The sequence below is a fragment of the Zingiber officinale genome, chromosome 8B (assembly GCF_018446385.1).
Source record: "Zingiber officinale cultivar Zhangliang chromosome 8B, Zo_v1.1, whole genome shotgun sequence".
Taxonomy (NCBI): Eukaryota; Viridiplantae; Streptophyta; class Magnoliopsida; order Zingiberales; family Zingiberaceae; genus Zingiber; species Zingiber officinale.
In genome coordinates this window covers 68,967,280-68,989,471 of record NC_056001.1, presented here as the reverse complement: position 1 = coordinate 68,989,471, position 22,192 = coordinate 68,967,280, and the positions used below count along the sequence as shown (strand labels likewise).

At 34.0% G+C, this 22,192-nt stretch overlaps 1 protein-coding gene across 7 annotated transcripts in view; it reads right to left on the bottom strand.

Annotated features, from left to right (window-relative positions):
- The window catches only part of LOC122015162, a 28,449-nt gene extending 8,869 nt beyond the window's left edge, over positions 1-19,580 (bottom strand). For 6 of the 7 annotated variants that reach the window (XR_006120841.1, XR_006120842.1, XR_006120843.1 and 3 more), the window contains exons 1-9: positions 19,353-19,580; positions 5,751-5,816; positions 5,615-5,663; positions 4,790-4,929; positions 2,780-2,881; positions 2,655-2,696; positions 2,394-2,497; positions 2,217-2,298; positions 779-871 (exon numbers count right to left, since the gene is read on the bottom strand). Coding sequence is in view for 4 of the 7 variants with exons in the window: in XM_042571909.1 (XP_042427843.1) it covers positions 779-871; positions 2,217-2,298; positions 2,394-2,497; positions 2,655-2,696; positions 2,780-2,881; positions 4,790-4,929; positions 5,615-5,663; positions 5,751-5,816; positions 19,353-19,472 (798 nt within the window). In the remaining 3 variants the exon portion in view is untranslated. The remainder of the gene's footprint in view (positions 1-778; positions 872-2,216; positions 2,299-2,393; positions 2,498-2,654; positions 2,697-2,779; positions 2,882-4,789; positions 4,930-5,614; positions 5,664-5,750; positions 5,817-19,352) is intronic. The other variant, XM_042571911.1, reaches the window with a different exon arrangement.
- Positions 19,581-22,192: the final 2,612 nt, after the last annotated feature.

Genomic DNA, 22,192 nt, shown 5'->3' with positions numbered 1-22,192 from the left:
GACAACATGATCTTCTGTGTGTGACACCACACACCATGTTATCTACTTTATAAATTAATTGAACAACTATATTCAACAAATAAATATAGACATTTGACCAATGTGATTCTTTTATTTCAAAAAATAAATGTTTACAAAAGCTAGGCTTTTAGTATACACTCTAACACAGAATCCTCGCTGGGCCCGGACGACACATCCGAGCCTATCGTCGGGCCCGGGCTATGCATCTGCGCCCTCGCGACGAGTCTGGTGAGGCGTTTGTACCCTAGCGACAGGTCCGGCGAGGCGTTCTAGCGTTCTTGCACGAGCCTCCGAAGGAAACTTTGAAATCTAGGTTTTTGAAAACCTTACCTGATGGCAGCAGCGGCAACAGGCGGCAATGGCGAGCAACCGCGCAAGTGGCTGGCGGCAAAAGCTACAATAGTTGCCAAGCGGCTGCAGGCGGAAAGAGGCAAAGGAGGAAGGCAATTAAGTTTTTTTTTTTACCTACTTGTTTTACCCTGCCTTTTAAGGCCGCCTCCGACAAAAGCGAGGCGAATGACCTCCGCCTCCTGTCTGAGCGCTGCCTAGGCGGCCTCCTACAACACCATTTAGAACACGGCCTCTCCTTGTGAGAATATTTGGAAAAGGAAGAATAAAAAAATGATGAATGTATACCTTTTGTGTGATAGTAAATGACTGACACAAATTCAAAATGTTAATCATTTAAACCAAAAATGCAAATTTGAAACAACGAGATTAATTATGTCACCAGATGTAGGCTTGTGATAATGTATACCTGTTCACCCCTTAGTTGGTACAGCAACAGATTGAGAACTCTGTAATCAAATGATTTTAGATGAATGGCTTTCAGAACATCTTCAACTACTATCTGGCAGAAAAATATATTTAGCATGACATGTCAGGTTGATGTTGGTGAATACTCAAAACAAAAAAGGAGACTGACAGATGCCATTCAAATTATAATGTCATTGAAGCTATAATCTCACGCATGATTCAAGTTTCTTAAATTTTTACAAGTTATAATTGCATGGTCTATTAGCAATAAAGCAAGATAAATCCAGCCTTCTCATTGTAAGTACAAGCATGGAAGTAAATTGATTTTTGAAACCGATGCCAGTTCCTTTGTCATACTCATAACAAACTTTATAGAATTATGCTGTTAATTCAAAGAATGACAAACTCATCTTTAAAGTGTTCATGCTTTGAGATAATTACGAGGATTTGTATTCCTGCCTAAAAACTTATCAAATTGACAATTTAGAATGTTTGATCTGTAAAATTTTGTAAGACTAGTCTATTATGGTGATTATAAAGGGCTCAGCTAAATGAACAGAGATGGCTGTATGAAAAAGAGTTAATGAAAGACTACTACAACCCTATTAACATAGTCAGGAGGGCACAAGAAAAGGCAATAAAGAAGAGAATTAGCGAAAACAAGAGGAGAAAGAGGACTAAATATAAAAAGGAAAAACTGAAAATGGAAAAAAAAACAAAAATAGTAGAGCAGTAGGGCACAAGAAAAGACAATGAAGTACGGAAAGCAAGAGGAGAAAGGGGACTAAATACAAAGGTCAATACTGAAAATGGAAAAATGAAAACTGTCAGAGATAGAAGTATTATGAATATATAATTTTTAGTCTATTATGGACTTAGGCTTACATTTATGTAATAAATTCAAGGATTCTAGATCTTGAAGAAATAGCATTATTATTTTTTTAATAACTTCCACAATAGTTCTACCTCACTGTGATTTGGTGTATAGCTATTATGCTCAAGCAGAAAAACTGCCATTGGTGGGTGAATCCAAAATGCTTCCTATTATAGTCATCTCTGCCTAACAAATTATGCTAGTTTTCCATAAGTATAACATGCAAACAATGGATTCATACAATATCCTGACAAACCATAGCATAATATGTTCAATGAGTAATAGATTCCAGTCTTCTTTTGTGGCTAGGCTCTGTTAATCCTAGCAGATAAAGAAGAGACTAGATACAACAATGAATAACATTGCTCAAACAAATAAACAACGATTCGAAATTCAAAAAATATATAAAAATATTTAAATGATATTTATCTCTTCCATTCTTAGTTTATTTGCCTTTTTTGTACTACTCATCCTATTTCCTTTTTGTGATCACCATCAGAGCTGCAATTAATGGACAGAACATAGCATACAAAAATAAGGACAAAAATAAGGGCCACTGATGAACCTTTTTTTTTCTTGACAAAGCATGACAAAGTTTTCTTTCAAGTGACCAGTACTCAAGACCTGAATTAAGCTCTTTTCTTATCCTATAAGAAAATTGAAAGAGAATTTAGTCACAAGAGCATCAAAATTTGTAATATAAACTCCTGCAACAAAAGCTGCATGATAGAAGGTACTGAACCTCACAGTTAGAAGCCCATGAAACTGCAAAACACTAACAAGAGAGTCAAAAGGATCGCCTCTGCAAAAGTTGCTCAAACTCTTTCCCAGTGTACAACCTTTAACCTTCACAGTGAAGCATTTGTTAAATCTGATGTCAGAAGTGAGAAGTTGGAGTCATGAACTAATCTACAACACCTCCAATGAAAACAAAGTTTGATGTTCTTGTTGACAATCTTTAGAAAATTGGTGATGCTATGAAGTCTGTTCCTGGTGAAATTACCTTGGATGGTAATTGCAATTCCTTCTCATTCAATGTGTCTAGCTGCAAAGTGATAGACAAAAAGAGCAATCTACTTCATCCTTCCAAATAATTAATGCATATTTCTTTCATGGGATTCAGTATACCTGATATATGTAGCTCTCCGTGAAAGAAAGAAATGGTAAGTACTTGAATATCTCCTTTGGATTGTTACCATCTAGTCCATGAAACATGAAATAAGACCTGCACTGTAATTTTATAAGGAAATATTTAGAATGCCATGAACCATGGGATGGCTATATATGTTTCAACTTTCAACAGGATAGGAATGATACTGGTGTTAGTTTAATTCAATACCAGCAGTGAGTCCAACAAGGTGCAATTTCTATGATGATGATATTGATACACTGATATGCGTTTATTATATAGGTTGAAATAGAATTTGTCCATAACATTAGTGTTCTTAGTGACTAAGGTAAGATTGCAAGTCAAGTTACAGAGACCAGGACAAGGATTGACTAATCAATTAGTAAGTTTATCTTTAAAACTATTTGTACACAACTTCTCTGATATTAGAGATTCCAAATGAGCCATCAAAAGAATAGTTCAATCAGATAATTTATATTGTTGCTCAAGAATTTCAAAATGGTGATACGTAAGCAGAAAGCCATGAGTCTCAACTACATCTCAGTGACTTGGGTCAACTTCTAAGCTGCGTGAACCTTATCTTAAAACACCCACTACATATACACACAAAAAAAAGAGAAAAAAATGCACCAATATGTAGCTCAATCAGGGAATGAATTGGACAAATCAATTATTTATAGAGACAAAGAGGTAAAGAATATAAATTGTATTGTCATTTGACGATGCATGGTCTTCACAGAATGCAAATAGCATGTCAAACCAGGCAACCTTTTTTGTGATTATGTTTCAAATGCCTCTTTCATGATAATAGTTTGAAAGGCAAACCAATAACTTAAATTTTACAGCCAGCACAATGAATCAAGACAATATGTACTAAACAAACTAGATTAAACTCATCAAAGATATGCATGGCGAGGATATGTTTCACAAACACAATAATTAATGTATCTAGTCAACAAATTTCAGGAGCCTCTATAAATAGAAAACATATAATTTATTTCATTGGTTTCAGTTTGTCTTTTATGTTCACCTCTTCTACCCAAAGAAATTATATCAAATTTGAGACGAGAATGAAGTTTGCCATTGACAAGATTGAAGTGTCAAATAACAATGCAAACTAATTTGGTTGCATCGGTATCGAGTTCAAGTTGGCAAAAACCTAGTGAGCCTAGTTATAGATTATTAAAACAGAAAATTTTCACAAGTGTGTCTAGCCATCATCAAGCTGTGTAAGTTCTAGCACTATCTACTCATTCTCTCTTTTTTTTTCCTAATTAAAATTTTTAGATGTAGTGGTGGAGTTTAGTTGATAAGATGCGTGCTTTCAATTAGGTAAGTATCTCCAACAATCTTTAAATTTTTTATTTTTTTATAAAAGTGACATGTGTCAAGATCTATTGTTCTTTTGTGTTTCTTAGAGGAAAATAAGAGCATTCAAGAAGGTTGTGTATGTTTTAGGGAAATTTTCAGTTTTTTCATTTTCTAGAAAATAGATCACAGAAAAATGTGAAAATATATATCAAATTATCCCTCATGATTTTTGTACGAAAATAAAAAAAAATCTCGCAATTTTTAAATTTCTATTTATAATTTGATCAATTTTCACATTTTTGTTGTTAACTATTTTCTAGAAATTGAGAACAGAAACTGGCACAACTAAAAATTTTCCTCAACTAAAAAACAAGATAAAGTTTCCTGACCTTTCCTCTAAAATGGATTTCCTAGACAATGGAACAAAAATCTTTCCCTTACCTTCCAAATAACTCAGTATATAGATGCCAACCCTAAAGTTGTTTGCCTTTGTCATCATCTTTGTATGATTGTTTTTTCTTCGTCTTCTAATATATTTTTCTTCATGTTGATAGTTTCCCCCCATCACTCACAACGCTTACAGGTTATCCCTTGCGGGCTACATTAATTTTGTTATAAAGTAGATATTGAAATGTTATAGCAGCATAACCAATAAAAAGTAGGATGAAGATCAAGGAATTTACAAATAAATGCCTTACAAAGTCCTCTAGGGTAGAATTGGCACGTTTCATTGCATCGAGCCCAATCATGGGAGTTTCTTCAAATTTTGATTCTTGAGTATCCAAACTTTTTTGAAGAGAAGACTGCAATGGAAGTTCAGTATCAATCTGTTGGCAATCTGCACAATCAAATATTAAATGATGGAGAAATTCTTGCAACTAAAAATGATTCCAAAGCCTACGTCAACAATATTTAAAATGTGTCCTCCGGTAAAAGGTCATTCTTAGTGTATTCATAAACTCAAAAAGTAAAAGTTCAAATTCAATGTTCTAATTTAGCCATTTGATCCCCAAAAAACAATGATATAAATAACAAGATTTAACATCAAGGTTTGCATGATATAACAAATAACCTCAAGACTCAACATATTCAATCAAAGTCATCTCAATCATAAATGGATTTCAAGCACCATCAAAAGGCTATTAAACATACATTTATCACCTTTTGTTATGGACATCAAAAATTGAAATAACAATTTTAAGGCTAAAAAGAAGGCATATCTCAATCTTATTGAATAGAACCACTCTATTTAATAAGTAAAAATCACACAAAAATTCAGTAATAATCTGACACATTAGTATGCTTCAGTTTATCAAAAGGCCATCTTAACATCTGGTATATTGAGGTAAAACCTAAGCACATTCACAACAAAATAATTCCAAGGATATTGATCAAAGTTGGTGTTTTGACCAGGAGTCACTAAAAAAACAAGCAACCAATCAAAGCAAAGGAGAAACTTTAATAAATTCAGATTTGGTGAGCCATTAAATTTCTGAATGTATCGGGCGTTTGTCTTTTTATACCTTCCTCATTAGCAAAGACAAAAACTTCATCACAAATCTTGGGTGAAATCTGCAGAAAGGAAAAGGTGAAGCTCATTTAGGATAGTGGAAAATGAATATATGAAAAACTTGAATCTTTGAATGAAGTAAATGCAACCTTTGGTAAGAACTCAGAAATTATTTTGAGTTTCACATCCATGGTGACAATTCCGCATGGCTTTACCTGCATTCAACTCTTTAGCATGTCCATAACATACTACTATATTTTGCATGAACGTGTATCAGTCATATTATTCCCACCAGAATTCAATGCAATTTTTTTTTAGGATGCCAAACTGACCATATTAAAGGAAAGATGTTTTCTTCCGGTAAATATATTCTACAATTCTAGTTATCAAAATAAGAAAAACAACATCGACACTAGAAATTATAGACGGCGAAAGTAACTGAAAATTTAATTAAATTTTTTTTAAAAAAAATTAAGGAAACAAGTGGCTGGAAAGCATAAAATCTCTCAAAAAATTTTGACATGTAAAAGTTCTAGAAGCCTTTAGATTTTTGTGTCAATCTGCTTTTATTGGGAACAAATTCCAGGGCAAGTCATATATCACTGGAAAGTCACTGATGTCTAGTTTCCAACAACAAAAAAAGTACTAAAAAATAATGGACAATGCTAAATGACCAGAATCTGGCCAGCTAGAATGAGCTTTTTAGTAATTTTTAGGGTTGTTATTAAGGGTATGCAAGTAATATCATATTTTATAAGTCAATTATACCCTTTCCACTTATTTTAATATTTAATTTTTAAAAATTATCTCTATATATTAATGATTAATTACATTTCCAAATGACATGCATTTCTAAGAGACATGCAAATTATCTCTCTATATTAATAATTAATTACATTTCCAAGATGACATGCATTTCTAAGATACATGCGTTGATTAAAGGAATCCTTTATGAATACATATTTTCATTAAAAATTTTCAAGAATCTTAAAATTTTTTAAGAAAATGAAATGTTCTTTTTTATTGCACATGCTCTATTCTTAATGAACTGAAGCTGTTGTAAACCAAAATACACGGGAGACCATGCTATCATTAAGAAACTCATCTTGGGTGCAAATTCTAAAAAGTTCATTCTCTCAATAATCTAATCCTCAATATTCTGCCGTGTTCCATCGTTTCCTTACCCTTGCCAATAAATATTATTTTTATCCTTATTTTTGAAATGTTATTATTTTATATAAATTTGATATGGATTATGAGATATTCCTCTGTGTGATAGGGTCACCTCCATAATTTATGGAACCAATCCAAATTTCCATAATATATAACATCTAATAATACAGATTATTGAATAAAATCGATCCTTATTTTATCTGAGCAAATCAAAAATATGTACTTGCAATATTTTTCTCATAAATAACAATTCAATGGATAAGATCGTTGGATAAGATCGGTTTGATTGTTCACTTTGAGCCGAATATTAATTTTGGATTTTTAGTCAGATTAATATATATCTTAAAACTCAATTTCGAAATAAATAATACGGGTTGGATTATAGCATAAAACATATTTTTATTCATAGTGCAGAAGAATAGAGCAACACCATAATGTAAACCCAAAATAAAATCACTGCGTAGAAGAGCTATCAGAAACCATAATCACAGAGACACGTTTACGATCAGCTTCTTCTTTCACGCATTCTAAAAACAGCTCATACGTCTTTGGCGGAGGAAAATCCTCCAACAACATGTCCCTGACATATTCCTCTGTGGTTTCTTTGCAACTCCTAATCAGAAACTCCTTCATCTCGTCCTTCAGATCTTTCATTTACTCCACCAGCTTCTTTTGTTCCTCGCTGAGATTAAGATACAGCGTCTCCATGCTCTTAGGCGATGGAGGATCGAACCACTCATTGCTTCGAATTTTCTTGATTGGTGTTCTTTGTGACATTATCGTATAGGCAAATGGTAGATGATGATTTAGTTTAGTTCGTTTAGATAGGATTAATATTTGACCATTAATTTACAATTAAGATGACATTTTGTATTATCTAGTCAATTTATATTTCCCATGAATATAATGGAATAGAGCACATATTAATTTTGTATACCAAATTAAGATGACGTTTTATATTCTCTAATCAATATATACTTCCCAAGAATATATTGAAATTAAAGACTAGTTATTGATATTAATTATGTATACCATATATTTGAAGGATTAACTTTTTAATTTAATTTAAAAAAAATAAAACGCACGGCATATCAAACATACAAAATTAAATAAATGTATATATATATATACCTTTTTAATTTAATTTTAAAAAAATAAAAACGCACGACATATCAAACATACAAAATTATATATATATATATATATATATATATATATATATATATATATATATATAATGGTAGATGATGATTTAGTTTAGTTCGTTTAAATAGGATTAATATTTGACCATTAATTTACAATTAAGATGAAGTCAATTTATATTTCCCATGAATATATTGGAATAGAGCACATATTAATTTTGTATACCAAATTAAGATGACGTTTTGTATTCTCTAGTTAATATATACCCAAGAATATATTAGAATTGAAGACTAGTTATTGATATTAATTATGTATACCATATATTTGAAGGAATAACTTTTTAATTTAATTTAAAAAAAATAAAATGCACAACATATCAACATACAAAATTAAATAAATGTTTATATATATATATATATATATATATATATATAAACATTTATTTAATTTTGTATGTTTTAATTTAATTTTAAATAAAATAAAACGCACGACATATCAAACATACAAAATTAAATACATGTTTATATATATATATATATATATATATATATATATATATATATATAACGTATCTTGTGAGATGGTGTCACGGATCGATTATTACTAGGGTCATTGCAATTTCTATGATATATGATGAATAGTTATCGAGTAGATCTCGTCTCGTGAGATGGTGTCATAGATCGATTATTACTAGGGCATCGTAATTTCTATGATAAATGGTTATCAAGTCAAGTAGGTCTCTCGTCTCGTGAGATGGTGTCATGGATCGATTATTATTAAGGGCATTGTAATTTCTATGATAAATGGTTATCGAATCAAGTAGGTCTCTCGTGTGATAATGTCATGGATCGATTATTACTAGGAACATTATAATTACTATGATGTATGATGAATGATTACCGATCGTGTAGGTCTTTCGTCTGGTGAGATGGTATCACAGATCGATTATTACTAGAGACATTGTAATTTCTTTGATGTATGATGAATAGTTACCGAGTAGGTCTCTCGCTAGGATCTCCTGGTCCACATTTTTGTGGACCAAGGGACGGACCACTTCCAATTGTGGCCGGATCATGGCTGCGATCTGGTCATAATTGGTTGCGATCCTTCCCTGGGTTCACCGTCCCTCCGAAGTTATAGTTTGGTTCAGAGCGGGCGACCGAAGGCCGCCCAAAAGTTGCCCCCCTCGCTCGGGGCCCAACAATCTAGTTACTTGCCCACCACCGGCGGCTTTTGGGCGACCTTCGGCCGCCCGCTCCAAACCAAAATATAACCTAGATGGGACGGTGAACCCAGAAAGGGGTCGTAACCAATTGCGGTCAGATCCCAACCACGATCCAATAAAACAAAATAATATCTCATTAAAAATTAAATAATTCAACAATTTTATCAATTAAAAAAATATTATGAATCTTAAATATAAAATTTTAATCAATATTTTTTTCATCTAAAAAATAAAAATATTGATGTGGTGTCATGGACGGAGATTGGCCCTCGAGTGCAAAGGTAGAAGGTAGGTGAGCTGTCAACCCGCCAAACCGACCAACCCGCTCATACCAACCCAAAGCGAATCGAAAAAAATAAACCCGTCGGATATACAACCGGATGTAGGGTCCTGATATTGTATCATCTGATATAGAAGAGTCAGATATTTTTTTACCTTAATAACTGAACTAACCCTATCTGCGATCACTCTTAATCAAAATAATATCTCACTTATACTAATGAAACGTTCACGAAGGTCGTGTAGATTTGAAGATCAACAGAGGAAAATTAATGTATTAATGATTCGAGTGCAAGTCAAAAAGAGCGGCGTAACGTCCAAGTAACTGACAAACCTCTAGATATTTGATACATAAGAACCGCAAGATAAAGGGTTGGATGTAGAGTCCTGATATTGCATTATCTGATCTAGTAGGGTCGGATAATTTTTTACTCCAATAACCGAACCAACCCGATCCGCGATCACCCCTAGCAGAAGGGAGCTTGACTGGAAGACCCACCCGTCGAGCAGGGATGAAAGTCGGCCTTAGTGATCCGACGGTGCCAAGTGGAAGGGTCGTCGCTCAATGGTAAATGTTGGGTAGCCAAGTGCGGGAAGGACGCACCTCTGGTGTCCCAGTTACCATGCCCATAATAAACGCTGGGTAGCCAAGTGCGGAGAGGATAACTGCTGAAAACATCTAAGTAGCAAGCCCACCTCAAGAGGAGTGCTCTCTTATTCCGACTTCCCCAGAGTCCCCGATAGCACAGCCGAGATAGCGACGGGTTCTCTATCCCATCGACGGGTTCTATGGACCGAAAGTAATCGACCAGGATCATTCAATACGACAGTATGAACACGATACTAAGGCAAACCCATGGAAATACCCCTTTATAAAAAAACTAGACACTATGTCACTTTATTTTATGCATTTGAATTGGAAAAGACTATACTATTTACCTAAATTTTCAATAAATTTTGTATGAGAAAAGGTTAATATTTATTCCGTTTCATTGAAAATAAGGTAAAAATAATGTTCGTAAGAACAAAGAGAAGCGGATCTATTCTGTTCGTAAGAATCGACACATTGATTCTTTTTTCTCAGTTTCATTTTGATTTTGAGCCGTTTGCATCCAAAGGTGCATGTACAGCTCCCGAAGGACTAAAGGATAGGATTTTTTTTTTGTTCTAATCAACCGACTTTATCGAGAAAGATTATTTTTTTTTAGGACAAGAGGTCAACGAGGAGATCTCGAATACTATTATTGGCCTCATGGTATATCTTAGTATAGAAGATCAGACTAGGGATCTTTATTTATTTATAAACTCTCCCGACGGATAGGTAATATTAGGAATAGCTATTTTTGATACTGTGTAATTTGTGACGCCTGACGTGCATACAAAATGCATGGGAATAGCCACTTCGATGGCATCTTTCATCCTAGTCAGAGGAGAAATTACTAAACGTCTAGCATTCCCTCACGCTTGGCGCCAATGAGTTTTGATTTGAAAAAAAAGAAACACTATGCCTTCGCCATATTGAATATGAATAATAAGTAATAATAGCATGGCACTTCGAGTTCGATCTAAATAAAACATTATTTTATTTTATTATTTTTTCATAACATAAGATTTTGTATCGAGATAGTAGTATGAAACAAAGAGTATTTCCGATTTGTTGATTTTATGTGTCGGGAGTACTTTTAGCGTCACAAACTTTTTTCCTTATTTGATCATATCAGAAGGGAACTTTGAAATTGCTAAATCATAGATAAAATATCTATTTAAAGCAACAGAACCATCATAGTATTTTTCTCCTACGAAAGGAAGAGTGGTAAATGGATAGTTCAACGATTTGAATCAGATAAATTTGATTTCTTCGATAGAATAGAAGAGAAGAATAAAGTAAATTCCGTTGCGTAGCCGTATGCAACATAGAAATGCCCGTACGATTGTTCAATTCCATTTTCTTCTTTTTATTTTTTTATCTTTTAATTTAGCTCAATCATGCGAGATAGAAGAACCTGTTATATCAATAACATTAGGTTAGAATTATGATTCATCAACCTGCTAGTTCTTTTTATGACGGAAGATCATGGGACTTTTTCATGGAAATGAGACAAATAGTGAAACTTCGCGAAACCCTCACAAAGGTTTATGTATAAAGAACAGGTATGCCTCTTTGGGTTGTAGCCCAAGACATGGAAAAGAGATATTTTTATGTCAACAAAAGAAGCCCAAGCTCATGAAATTATTGATCTTGTAGGGGTGGATCCTAAGGATGTATGATGTGTGATCAATGGTTGCTGAATAGATCTCGTCTTATGAGATGGTGTCACATTATTATTATTATTCATCTTAAAACTATCATATTAGAATAATTTTTAAAATAAATTTAATACTAATTAAAAAACAAAATGATATATTTATAGCTTTTCATATACAATATGTATATACTTATGTATTATAATATAATATAATGATTTTTAAGTCAATGGTTATCGCTTTAAAAAACTTCTCCACTCATTATTATTATTTTGAAATTTCCACTTATTATATCATTATTAGGGTATACGAACCGTCCTTATATCTTCATTTTGGATCGTAAAGATCTCTCAAATATAAGAATCGTATTTTCATGTGCTCTACTCTTCTTTCTCAGAAAAATGGTTGTACAAAGACAATGGACTGAAGATGAAGAGTCTCAATTGCTCTTCTACATGGTTTGCAATGGCAAACGAAAAGATACAGGACGCCATGCTGTGGTTAAGAAACTCATCTTGGGTGCAGCGAAGTCGATTTTGGAGTTTTTCAACAAGACTATAACGGCTGAGGATATTACATTGAGGCTTGAAAAGTATCAAGATACTTTCGACAGGTTCAAGTGGTTCTTGGCATGAGAGGGAGTCACCCATTTGTTACCTGAAAATGTAATTTTCGTTGGACCATCATATTACAAGAAGTTCGAGTTCAAAGAGGTACTAACTTCATTCTTCCTCTATTGTTAGTTTCCTTTATTATATATTATTCTACTAATTGAATCTTCTCTAGTCCAATGAGCCTGAAGCATTCCGCCACTTTAGAATGCATGGACTGCCCTCTTATCACCCACTTGAAATTCTATTTGGAAAAGGGGGGATGGCAGCCCTTGATTATCGTTGGCTGTTTCTATCTATGCATGGGGACGAGGCGTGGTTGGGTGAACCAAGCCATAGAAGGATTGACTGGTGAAGGGGTTGATCTTGTATTGATGTTTTGGTCATGGGAAAAACAAAGATTTGCCTGTTATTTTGTTATGTTGCGTTTATAAACTATATCTATGTTTTCTCTTGTCCAAGATGAATTGGGTAGTCGCATATCTATTGCATGTTTTATTTAAGCTGCAAGTTTTTATTTTGGGTTTACTTTATATGTACTACGCTGTAATCAGATCAGCTTGTTTTTTTTTGTCAGCAAAATTAAGTACAGAATTTTTTATTTTTAACTTGAGTGATATTAGTACATAAAAATATATTCGATTAAGATATATTTCAAATCCAAATTTAATGTACAATTTTGGCCAGCATGTGTACTACATTGGGATTAACTCAATTTCTCGATTCAGATCAACTTGATTTTTTAGTCAACAAAATTAAGTATAAATTTTTTATTTTTAACGTAAGTGATATTAGTATTCGATTAAGGGGGCGTTTGGTTCTTTCCTAGGAATAGGAATCGGAATGGGAATCATTGTATTGTGGAATGAGAATGGGTATGAGCATGGATATCACTCTTAAAAGCAATGTTTGGTTAGTTGCATATTTTCTATCGGAATAAATCAAAATTTCCTTTTTTACCCTTAAAAGAAAATAAGAGAAAAATTAGATTTGAGAGAAAGATGAATGTGAGAGAAAAATATGATGAAAGAGAATGATGAGAGAGAAAGTCTCATGAGAGAGAAAGTGTGATGAGAAAGAATGAAGAGAGAGAAAGTGTGTTGAGAGAAAATGAGAAAAGAGAGTGTGATAGGAGAGAGCATGATGAGAGAAGATGAGAGAGAAAATATGATGTAAGAGAGTATGATGGGAGAGGATGAAGAGAGAGAAAATATAATGAGAAAAATGAGGAGAGAGTGTGTGATGAGAGAGATTGAGAAGAGAGAAAGTATGGTGAGAGAGAAAGTATGATGAGAGAAAAAATGTGATGAGAAAAAAGAGAACAGTGAGTGTGATGGGAGAGATTGAAGAGAGAGAAAATATATTGAGGAAAAAAAAGGAGGGAGTGTGACAAGAGAGATTGAGGAGAGAGAAAGTATGATGAGAGAGAAAGTATAATGAGAGAAAAAGAAGGAAGAGAGTGCGATGGAAGAGATTGAGGAGAGAGAAAGTATGATGAGAGAGAAAGTGTTATGAGAAAAAAAGAGGAAAGAGAGTGTGATAGGAGAGATTAAGGAGAGAGAAAGTGTGTGATAAAATGATGAGAGAGAACAAGGAGAGAGAAGTGCTATGAAAAATATATATATATATATATTTTGATATTTGATATTAAGGGAGAAAATTTTAATTTTAGGTCAAGGGTATTTTTGGAATAAGGGAATATTTTGATTGATGAAAATAGGGTAATGGCTCATTGAAGGGGAGGTACATGGGAATGAGTTATTACCCAATTTCAAGGATTCATTCCCTTATTTGCATTCCTATTCCTATAATCCAAACATTAACAATGACAATCAATGATTCTCATTCTCATTCCCCACTCCTATTCCCCTAAACCAAACGCCCCCTAAGATATATTTTAAATCCAAATTTAATATACAATTTGTCCCTCATGTGTACTAAGCTGCGATCAACTCAATTTCTCGTTTCAGATCAGCTGGATTTTTTTGTCAACAAAATTAAGTATAGATTTTTTTTATTTTAACGTAAATGCTATTGGTACATAAAAATATGTTCTATTAAGATATATTTCAAATCACAATTTAGACAATCATGTGTACTACATTGGTCCAGATGATTCTTATTTCAATAACCGTTCAGATCAATTTGCATGGATCAGCTTAGTTGCACGGGGGCGGGTAACTCGAGGATCCAACACAGGTGTACCTCCAACTGCTTGTTCTTCTGCCATATGTTCTATTGAGTGTGCTGAACTAGAAACTTCCACTATTGGATTCCAATTTAACAGCTCCTTCTTCGAATCAATTAATTTTTGTTTAACGAACTTCATCTTCTCTGCACTGCCAATGGATAAATCACTACACTCCTGGAAACATCGTTCAAGTTCTTGGAATTTCTTATACTCGTCTATCATATGTGGATAACCTCCAGCGAAAAATATACTTGAATGTCGTCTAGGGACATCTTTCCTCCATCTCCTTAACAGATATCTTTCATTGACAGTATGAATGTCTTTCATAGACATTACCTTCAAAATATGACAACAAAGAATTCCCTTGAATTCAAACTTCCTGCAGTTGCAACTTATATACTTCACATTCGGTCTGTAGTCAACAGTGTATGTAAACTCCTTATGATACCAATTGTTGACTATGCTTCTCTCCAGAACATTGTATTTTTCAATGCCAACATGATTGACTGCTTCAATTGATTCCTCTTCAGTTGGTGGAATAAAATGACAATACAATACCCTCATGATCTCTTTTTGAACTAAATTGAACATTGAATTTGTGTATGACCTTTGAAATTGATTCTCCCACTCAAACTGTGATATGCACTTCATTACTTTGCTCTTTGATTCATGGTCTGCACGAAACTCCTTCTGAATCTTATTACTTATTGCGATCTCATATTGTTCAACAAATTGTTTAAGTGTACTCATAGAGTGAACATAACCATCAAAATAAGCATGCATTCCCTCACTTCTTTGTGTAGAAATCATACCTGCCCAAAAAGTGTGATTCAAGTAAACAGACACCCAGCTTTCTCTGTCGTCGTATAGAGCTTTCAGCCATTCACTTCCTTCCATTCCATGACTCCTTACAAATTCAGCCCATTTACTCTCAAAAGTACCAATCGTAATGCTGTCATACACCATTGCTTTGAACTCAACAACTACCTTGTCAAAATCAACCACATTCTTGAACTTCTGGGGCACTTTCGACAGAATATGCCACAAGCAAAATCGATGAATAGTGTTGGGCATCACATCCCTTAGGGCTATTTTAATACTCTCACACTGGTCCGTTAATATAGCAGTAGGATGAATGTTTCCCACTGCCTCGAGCCAATTCATGAAGAGTCACTTGAATGATCTTGCATCTTCATGTGTAACCAAGGCACACCCTAATAAAATGGACTGACGATGATGATTGATGCCGACGAAGGTGGCAAAAGACATCTTATATTTATTCACCAGGTAAGTTGTGTCGAAGCTTATAACATCATGAAATTCTTCATATGCAGCTTTGCTTCGGGGATGAATCCACAACACATTGCATAGCCTGCCTTCATCATCAACATCCATCAAATGAAAGAAGTTCCTGTCCCTCAATTGCATTGTTATAAAGAGCTTGTGAATGGCCTCAGCATCTCCATTACCAAGTCTCAACCTTCTTCTCTTCTCGATAAAATTTCTGCAATCTTTAGGAAGACATCCTAAATTCTCAGGTCCACCAGCTTGAACTTCTAATAGCTTGATATTCTTGCATGGCCTTAGACCGGCAATGTCGTTCGCTTCTAATTGTCTCTTCATGTTCACTGACAAAGACCTATGTCTTAGCATTAAAATTGACATTTCAGGATTAAGATCATGATTGTGGTTTATGCATATTTTTGAAACCACCCAACACCCGTTTACTTGCTTGATTGCATTAATTCTAGTTGGGCAATCTATTCTCTTTGAAGAAATTTCAAACCATCGTTTTCTACCCCGATCACAAATAATCACTACATACTTATCTTCTCCACTAACCTTGTGAGCTGCTCTTTTCGCAACACTAAAGCCTTTGAGTCGGGCGTGTTCTTGATAAGCTATGAACATACTATCAATACTATCAAATATCATACCAGGACAAGGTCCGACTTCAACATTTAAATTATTCGAAAATCCTTTCACAATCTGAGTACTGTCGACTTCGTCTAAGTTGGATTGGTGTCCATGCTCTGAATTTTTCTCGAACAAACTTTCATCATCAGAACCAAAAATTTCTGCCATCAAAGAATCCCTATTTCTATTACTGAAGTTTTCGATCTCCATAATTTTTGATAGAGAAGAAGAAGAGAATAGTTTTTGATAAAGAAGAATAGAATTGATGTTGTGATTTTCAATTTTAATATCAATTTTAACTCTAAACTAATTAAAGTCATCATTGAAAAAAAGTAGTATAATTAAGAACTTATTATTAATTTTTTATAGGGAAATGTCATTAACAGTTTCCAATAAATTCTCTAACTGATTTCAAGTTCCTAATAAATTTTCCGACTAATTTTAAGTTTTTCAAGATAAGAATAATTAATACTTTAATTAAGGGCTAATTAGTAATTTATTATATATAAATATTATTAATAATATTTAATTAATTTTCTAGCTGGCCAGATTCTGGCCATATAAATTTACCGAAAAATAATATTCCGAAGTTATGACCATTTTGGTTGAAGTATGTTAGGTTGGAAATATTGTTCGAAAAAGATTACTCGGGAAAGACATATTGCTTGAGAAAGATATTGCTCAGGAAAGATTTCTCGAGAAAGACATTGCTCGAGAAAAGCTGGAAATCTACTCAAGAATTCAAAGATTAACAAACTACTCGGGAATTGGAAAGGATCAACCGGTGTTTGGTATTCTTGAATATTTTCTTGGTACTTACAAGATAAAAAAGTTTTTAATGTCTTGCATTTTTGTTTCATTATTAAACGCACTTTTTATTTTCGAGGCTCTAGGGAATATAAATTGCATTTAAAATAGTTTGACTCATCTTGGAAGGTTGTTCCAAGTCTCCCCTATAAAGGGTCATCATTTGTATTGTTGAGCATATGATTGTTTTTGAGATTGAAATATATTAATATATTTAAGCTTTTAAGCTTGTTAGAAGATTTATCTTCTTAGTTATTTCTCTCAACTCTTTGGTGGATTCCCTAGAGTGGTGAGTATTGAGTGCACCTTGTGTTACCTCCTATTTCTCCTACACTTTCCGATGTCAAGTTGGTATCAAAGCTTTGGTTCCCAATGGCTAGTCGTAGAAGACAAAGGTCAAATGGTGATGATCCTGCAACTCGTCAAAGAGACCTTCATGATATTGAGTTGGTTGACTTGAGAAGACAAGTGCAACAATTCGAGTAATGTCTTGCACGTGGCGAACCTTTGAAGCATGATGTTGAGGGTCATGATTCAAAGGCTGGTTATGCAAATTAGGAAATGAGTTTTAGTCCATTTCATAGTCATGGAAATGATTATTCAAGTGATGATGGACATGTTGCTGCATATTGTCCAAATCATAGTATTATAACTTTTGTTGATAAAGAAGACGATGAGGAACCTTATGAGGTAGCACCTATCTAAGATGAATACGATGAAGAAAGAAAGATTATTTATGAAGATCATGGAGAATCTTTGGTGGTACGGCGTAGCCTCAATGCTACTTATGTTGAAGATCATGTTGTCCCTTTCCAAGTGCAATCTCTTCTCCAAGAATTTCAAGTTGTGGTGCCGAAGAAAGATGGTGCATGGCATATGTGCACTGATAGTAGAACAGGGAACAAAATCACTATCAAGTATTGTTTTCTTATCCCCCGACTAGATGATCTTTTCAATCAACTTCATAGGTTCAAGATTAATTCCAAAGCTGATCATCAAAGTGACTATCACACAACTGCAAAAAGATCGGTGATAATGCTTATAAAGTTAAGTTGCCCAATGGTTATGGCGTTTTCACAATTTTTAATGTTGTTGACCTTTCTCCTTATATTGAATCTAATTTTGATTCGAGGGCAAATCTTTTTCAATCGAGAGAGAATGACACAGAAAAGTTCAAAAGCCATCGGATTCGTGTCAACTTCAAAGATTAATCTGCTTTTATTGGGAACAAATTATAGGGAAGTCATATATCATTGGAAAGCTATGGATGTTTAGTTTCCAAAAAAAAAAAACGGTGTTCAAAAATAATATTTCTACATGAAGTTATGACCATTTGTTGAACTCTGTTAGTGTGAAAATATTGCTCGGAAAGATTGCTCGGGACAGACATTGTTCGGAAAAGATTGCTTGAGAAGGATACATTGCTCGAGAAAAACATATTGCTCAGGAAGTGGAAAGAGTCAATCTACATTTTTGGTATTCTTGATGATCTTCTTGAAAACTTGAAGAGGTTGATGAGCCTTTAATACCTTTGCATGCTTTTTCATTATTAAACTCACTTTTATTCTCAAGACTTAGGAAATATAAACCTAGTTAGGTTTAATAAGGCCTTAGGAAATATAAACCACATTTAATGCATTTTAACTCATCTTGGAGGGTTGTTCCAAGTCTCGCCAATAAAAGTTCTACTTTGTATTGTTGGGAGCAGAGATTGTTTTTGAGATTAAAATATATTTGAGCTTTTAAGCTTGTTAGAAGATTTATCTTCTTGTTATCTCTCTAAACTCTTGGTGGATTTCCTAGAGTAGTGAGTTTTGAGTGCACCTTGTGTTACCTCCTACTTCTCCTAAGCTTTCCGGTGTCAGTTTTTCTTCACTCTATAAGTACAAGTGGGGGAAAAAGAATCATACGAATACGTTCACAAGTGCTTGAAGCAGCACACTAAACAGCCTCAGCTTACATTCATACAATGGCAAGTCCCTTTTTGTCTAATAAGGTATCATGCGTTCCCTGGTTCCAAAGCGAGAGATCAACCAGGCGATTCAAAAAATGCAAACACCACCGTAGGGCTTTTCATCTCATAGAGGCTCAAAATAAGCACGCAAAAAAACGAAGGGGACGAAACTAAAGGAGGGAAGAAGGCAAATGTCGAGGTACCAACCAAGAAGAAAATGAAATCGGCGAGGAAGCGATCAGCATCTGCGTTACCGGAGGAGATGCCTCGTCCCTCCATCAAAGACAGAAGGCTGTGCACCCTTTCCAGTTTTCGCAAGGTTTCCATTTTCCTCTTCCCTCCGACGCTTCCACCGATCGAGAGTTCTTCTCTCTTTCCCTCCTCGAAACGATCTATAGTTCGTCCCCTTCCCTTCGATGGCTCGACCCGAAATATATGCTCGAGTAAATCTTCGGATGACCAGGGCCAATGGGCTTGGGCCATTTTTCGTGGGTCCCGGCAGAATGCAAATGTCCGTTCAAAGTCCGAAATATGTACTAATATTTTATTTTATCCCCGATATTTTTCTCTTTTTTAAAAATATCAGTTTGAAAAATAAAATATAACCACATTGTACCCAATTATCATTTTAAATTAAAAAAAAAGGCTTTTTCCGTTTAACAAAAATAATAGAGAACGACTATCCACTGCCAAAAAAAACCATTTAGTCGTCAATGCAGCTGTTGGCTCGATCAATGCAAACAATTATTTCCTTCTGTTTTTTTTTCCACACCGAAGCTTACTAAACAGCTAAGTTAAAGAGAGACAGTGATCCATTTAGTTCAGTGTGAAAAATCGGTGGTGGTGACGGATAGCTCTTTTGCCTGTCATTGTTTCTTCTCTTTCTTCTTATGGACCTCCCACTTCTTCTTAGATGGATACAGGCATCGCCTTTGTCATATTTTCCTCCAAAGTGATCTTCAGGGGCTGCTTGACTTGTGAGTTGCATTTCCTTGGAGAAAGTTTGGATTTTTTTAAGAGCGATGATGAGGTACTTCCTCTTCTAGGTATATTGGCAGCAGCTGTTCTGGTTGATGGTCAGCCGGGTACGTGCTTACTTCAAAAACTCTTCATTCCTGATGCAGAGTTCATAGATACCGGATCAAATCATGAATTAGGTGAAACTGATATCACAGTTAAGCCAACTCAGGCTCGTAACCTGCAAAACTGCCGTAACGGTATCCGTAATTGCTACACCATAAAGAATGTTTCTCAGGGTTATAAATATCTCATACGAGCTTCCTTCTTGCATGGCAACTATGATAAAGACAGTTCCCATACAGACAATGGATCCTTGACATTTGATCTCTATTTAGGTGTTAGTTTATGGAAAACAATGAGAATCATTGATGCAGATCAACTTTACATTGCAGAGATAATAACCTTTGCCTCCTCTGATTCTTTCTTGATATGTTTGTTAAGAACGGGCAATGGGACCCAATTCAGATCTGCTCTTGAATTGAGTCCAATTGATAATGGAATCTACCATGATGTGAATCAAACAGTTTCTTTGCTATTATGGGAAAGGTGGGACATGGGTTCTCATCAAACATTCAGGTAACTAGACATGAAAAAAAAAATCGATTACAAGTTAGAATTTGAAAGATAAAAGTCATTTCCTCATTAACTCTTGTATAATATCACTACATGTGACTTTTCCATGATATCTTGTTTTGAGTTTTTGAAAAGGGTTGAACCAACTACTCAGTTCTAATCTCTTTTGTCGTTCATTGGGAACAACATAGATGGGTTTTATTGTTCTTTGATGAATGAGGGATGCATTGCTAGGTAGACACATCAAATAGAATTAACCATGTACAAAAAAGACGCCTAAATTCAAATGTAAGTCTTACAGAAGGGTAGTAGATTTGAACTTAAGATTCAATCTGTCCCATCTGTGACTTTAAAGTTTCGTCTGTAAAATTAATGGTGGAGTTGATCACTCCTACCCAGAATATAAAATGGTTTTCTGGTGATAAATTGTTTTTCATCATCTTGATTAAATACGTTACCATTATCTCCTGAAAAATAAATCGCTAACCAATCATTTAAGCAATTCATACTTATCACTCTAGTAGTTGATACATAGTTGTGTTACTGGTCTTGGTATCATTTAAGCACAATATAGCTAATTGATGGGCTAGAATAAATTTTTAACTTGAATCATGGACACACACACACAGAGATATATATATATATATAATAAACAACAATCAAGTTTTAATTTTTTCTATCTAGAACTATATCTAGATATGTGATATATAATTATAGCAATTAAATTTAAAAAAATTGGAACAGTTAAGTTGGATGGATTCAGTTATCTTATTAATCATCCATTTTTCAGCTATGAAGTCTAGGCTGTTAAAATGAATAAGAACTTGTAGTGGTCTTGTACGGTTTAAAAGGAAATATTTATAAGAATGCTATGAATTTTAATGTTTTTTTTTAATTAGAATATTTAGCAAAGGGAAATATAACAGATAAAAGTTAATATACCAATGCTAAGAATGTTGAAGTGGATTTGCAGGAGTTAGTAGGACTGAAAACAAATATTTTAACTGGGAGTAGTTAAGTGTTGCTTTTATAGATGATAAAACCAGAGAAAATCTGTGAAGAATATATTGATATGTTCAAAATTCATCTCAATTTTAGTTCCAAAATTTGCTCACCTCTACCTGAGTAAAATTCTAAGAGGTTTTCTTGATTTTTTTTCTCTGTTTATGCAATTTACTATGCCAAAAATATTACCATGAGTTTTTGACTCTTCTATGATTTTGTTCTTTCGTGGAAGAGAATTTTTTTGCATTATGTCATGTGATGTGTTAAAATATCAAAAAAATAAAGAAATCATATACATTCCTTAGTCTAGTAATATGTTTTTAACTCAAGGCAATAATATCCACTATTTTAAAAAATTCTGTATTGATTAGAAATAATTTTGTCTCACTAGTCATCAACTATTTATGTTTGAATATTTAGACAGATATCCGGATGACAAGTATGACCAT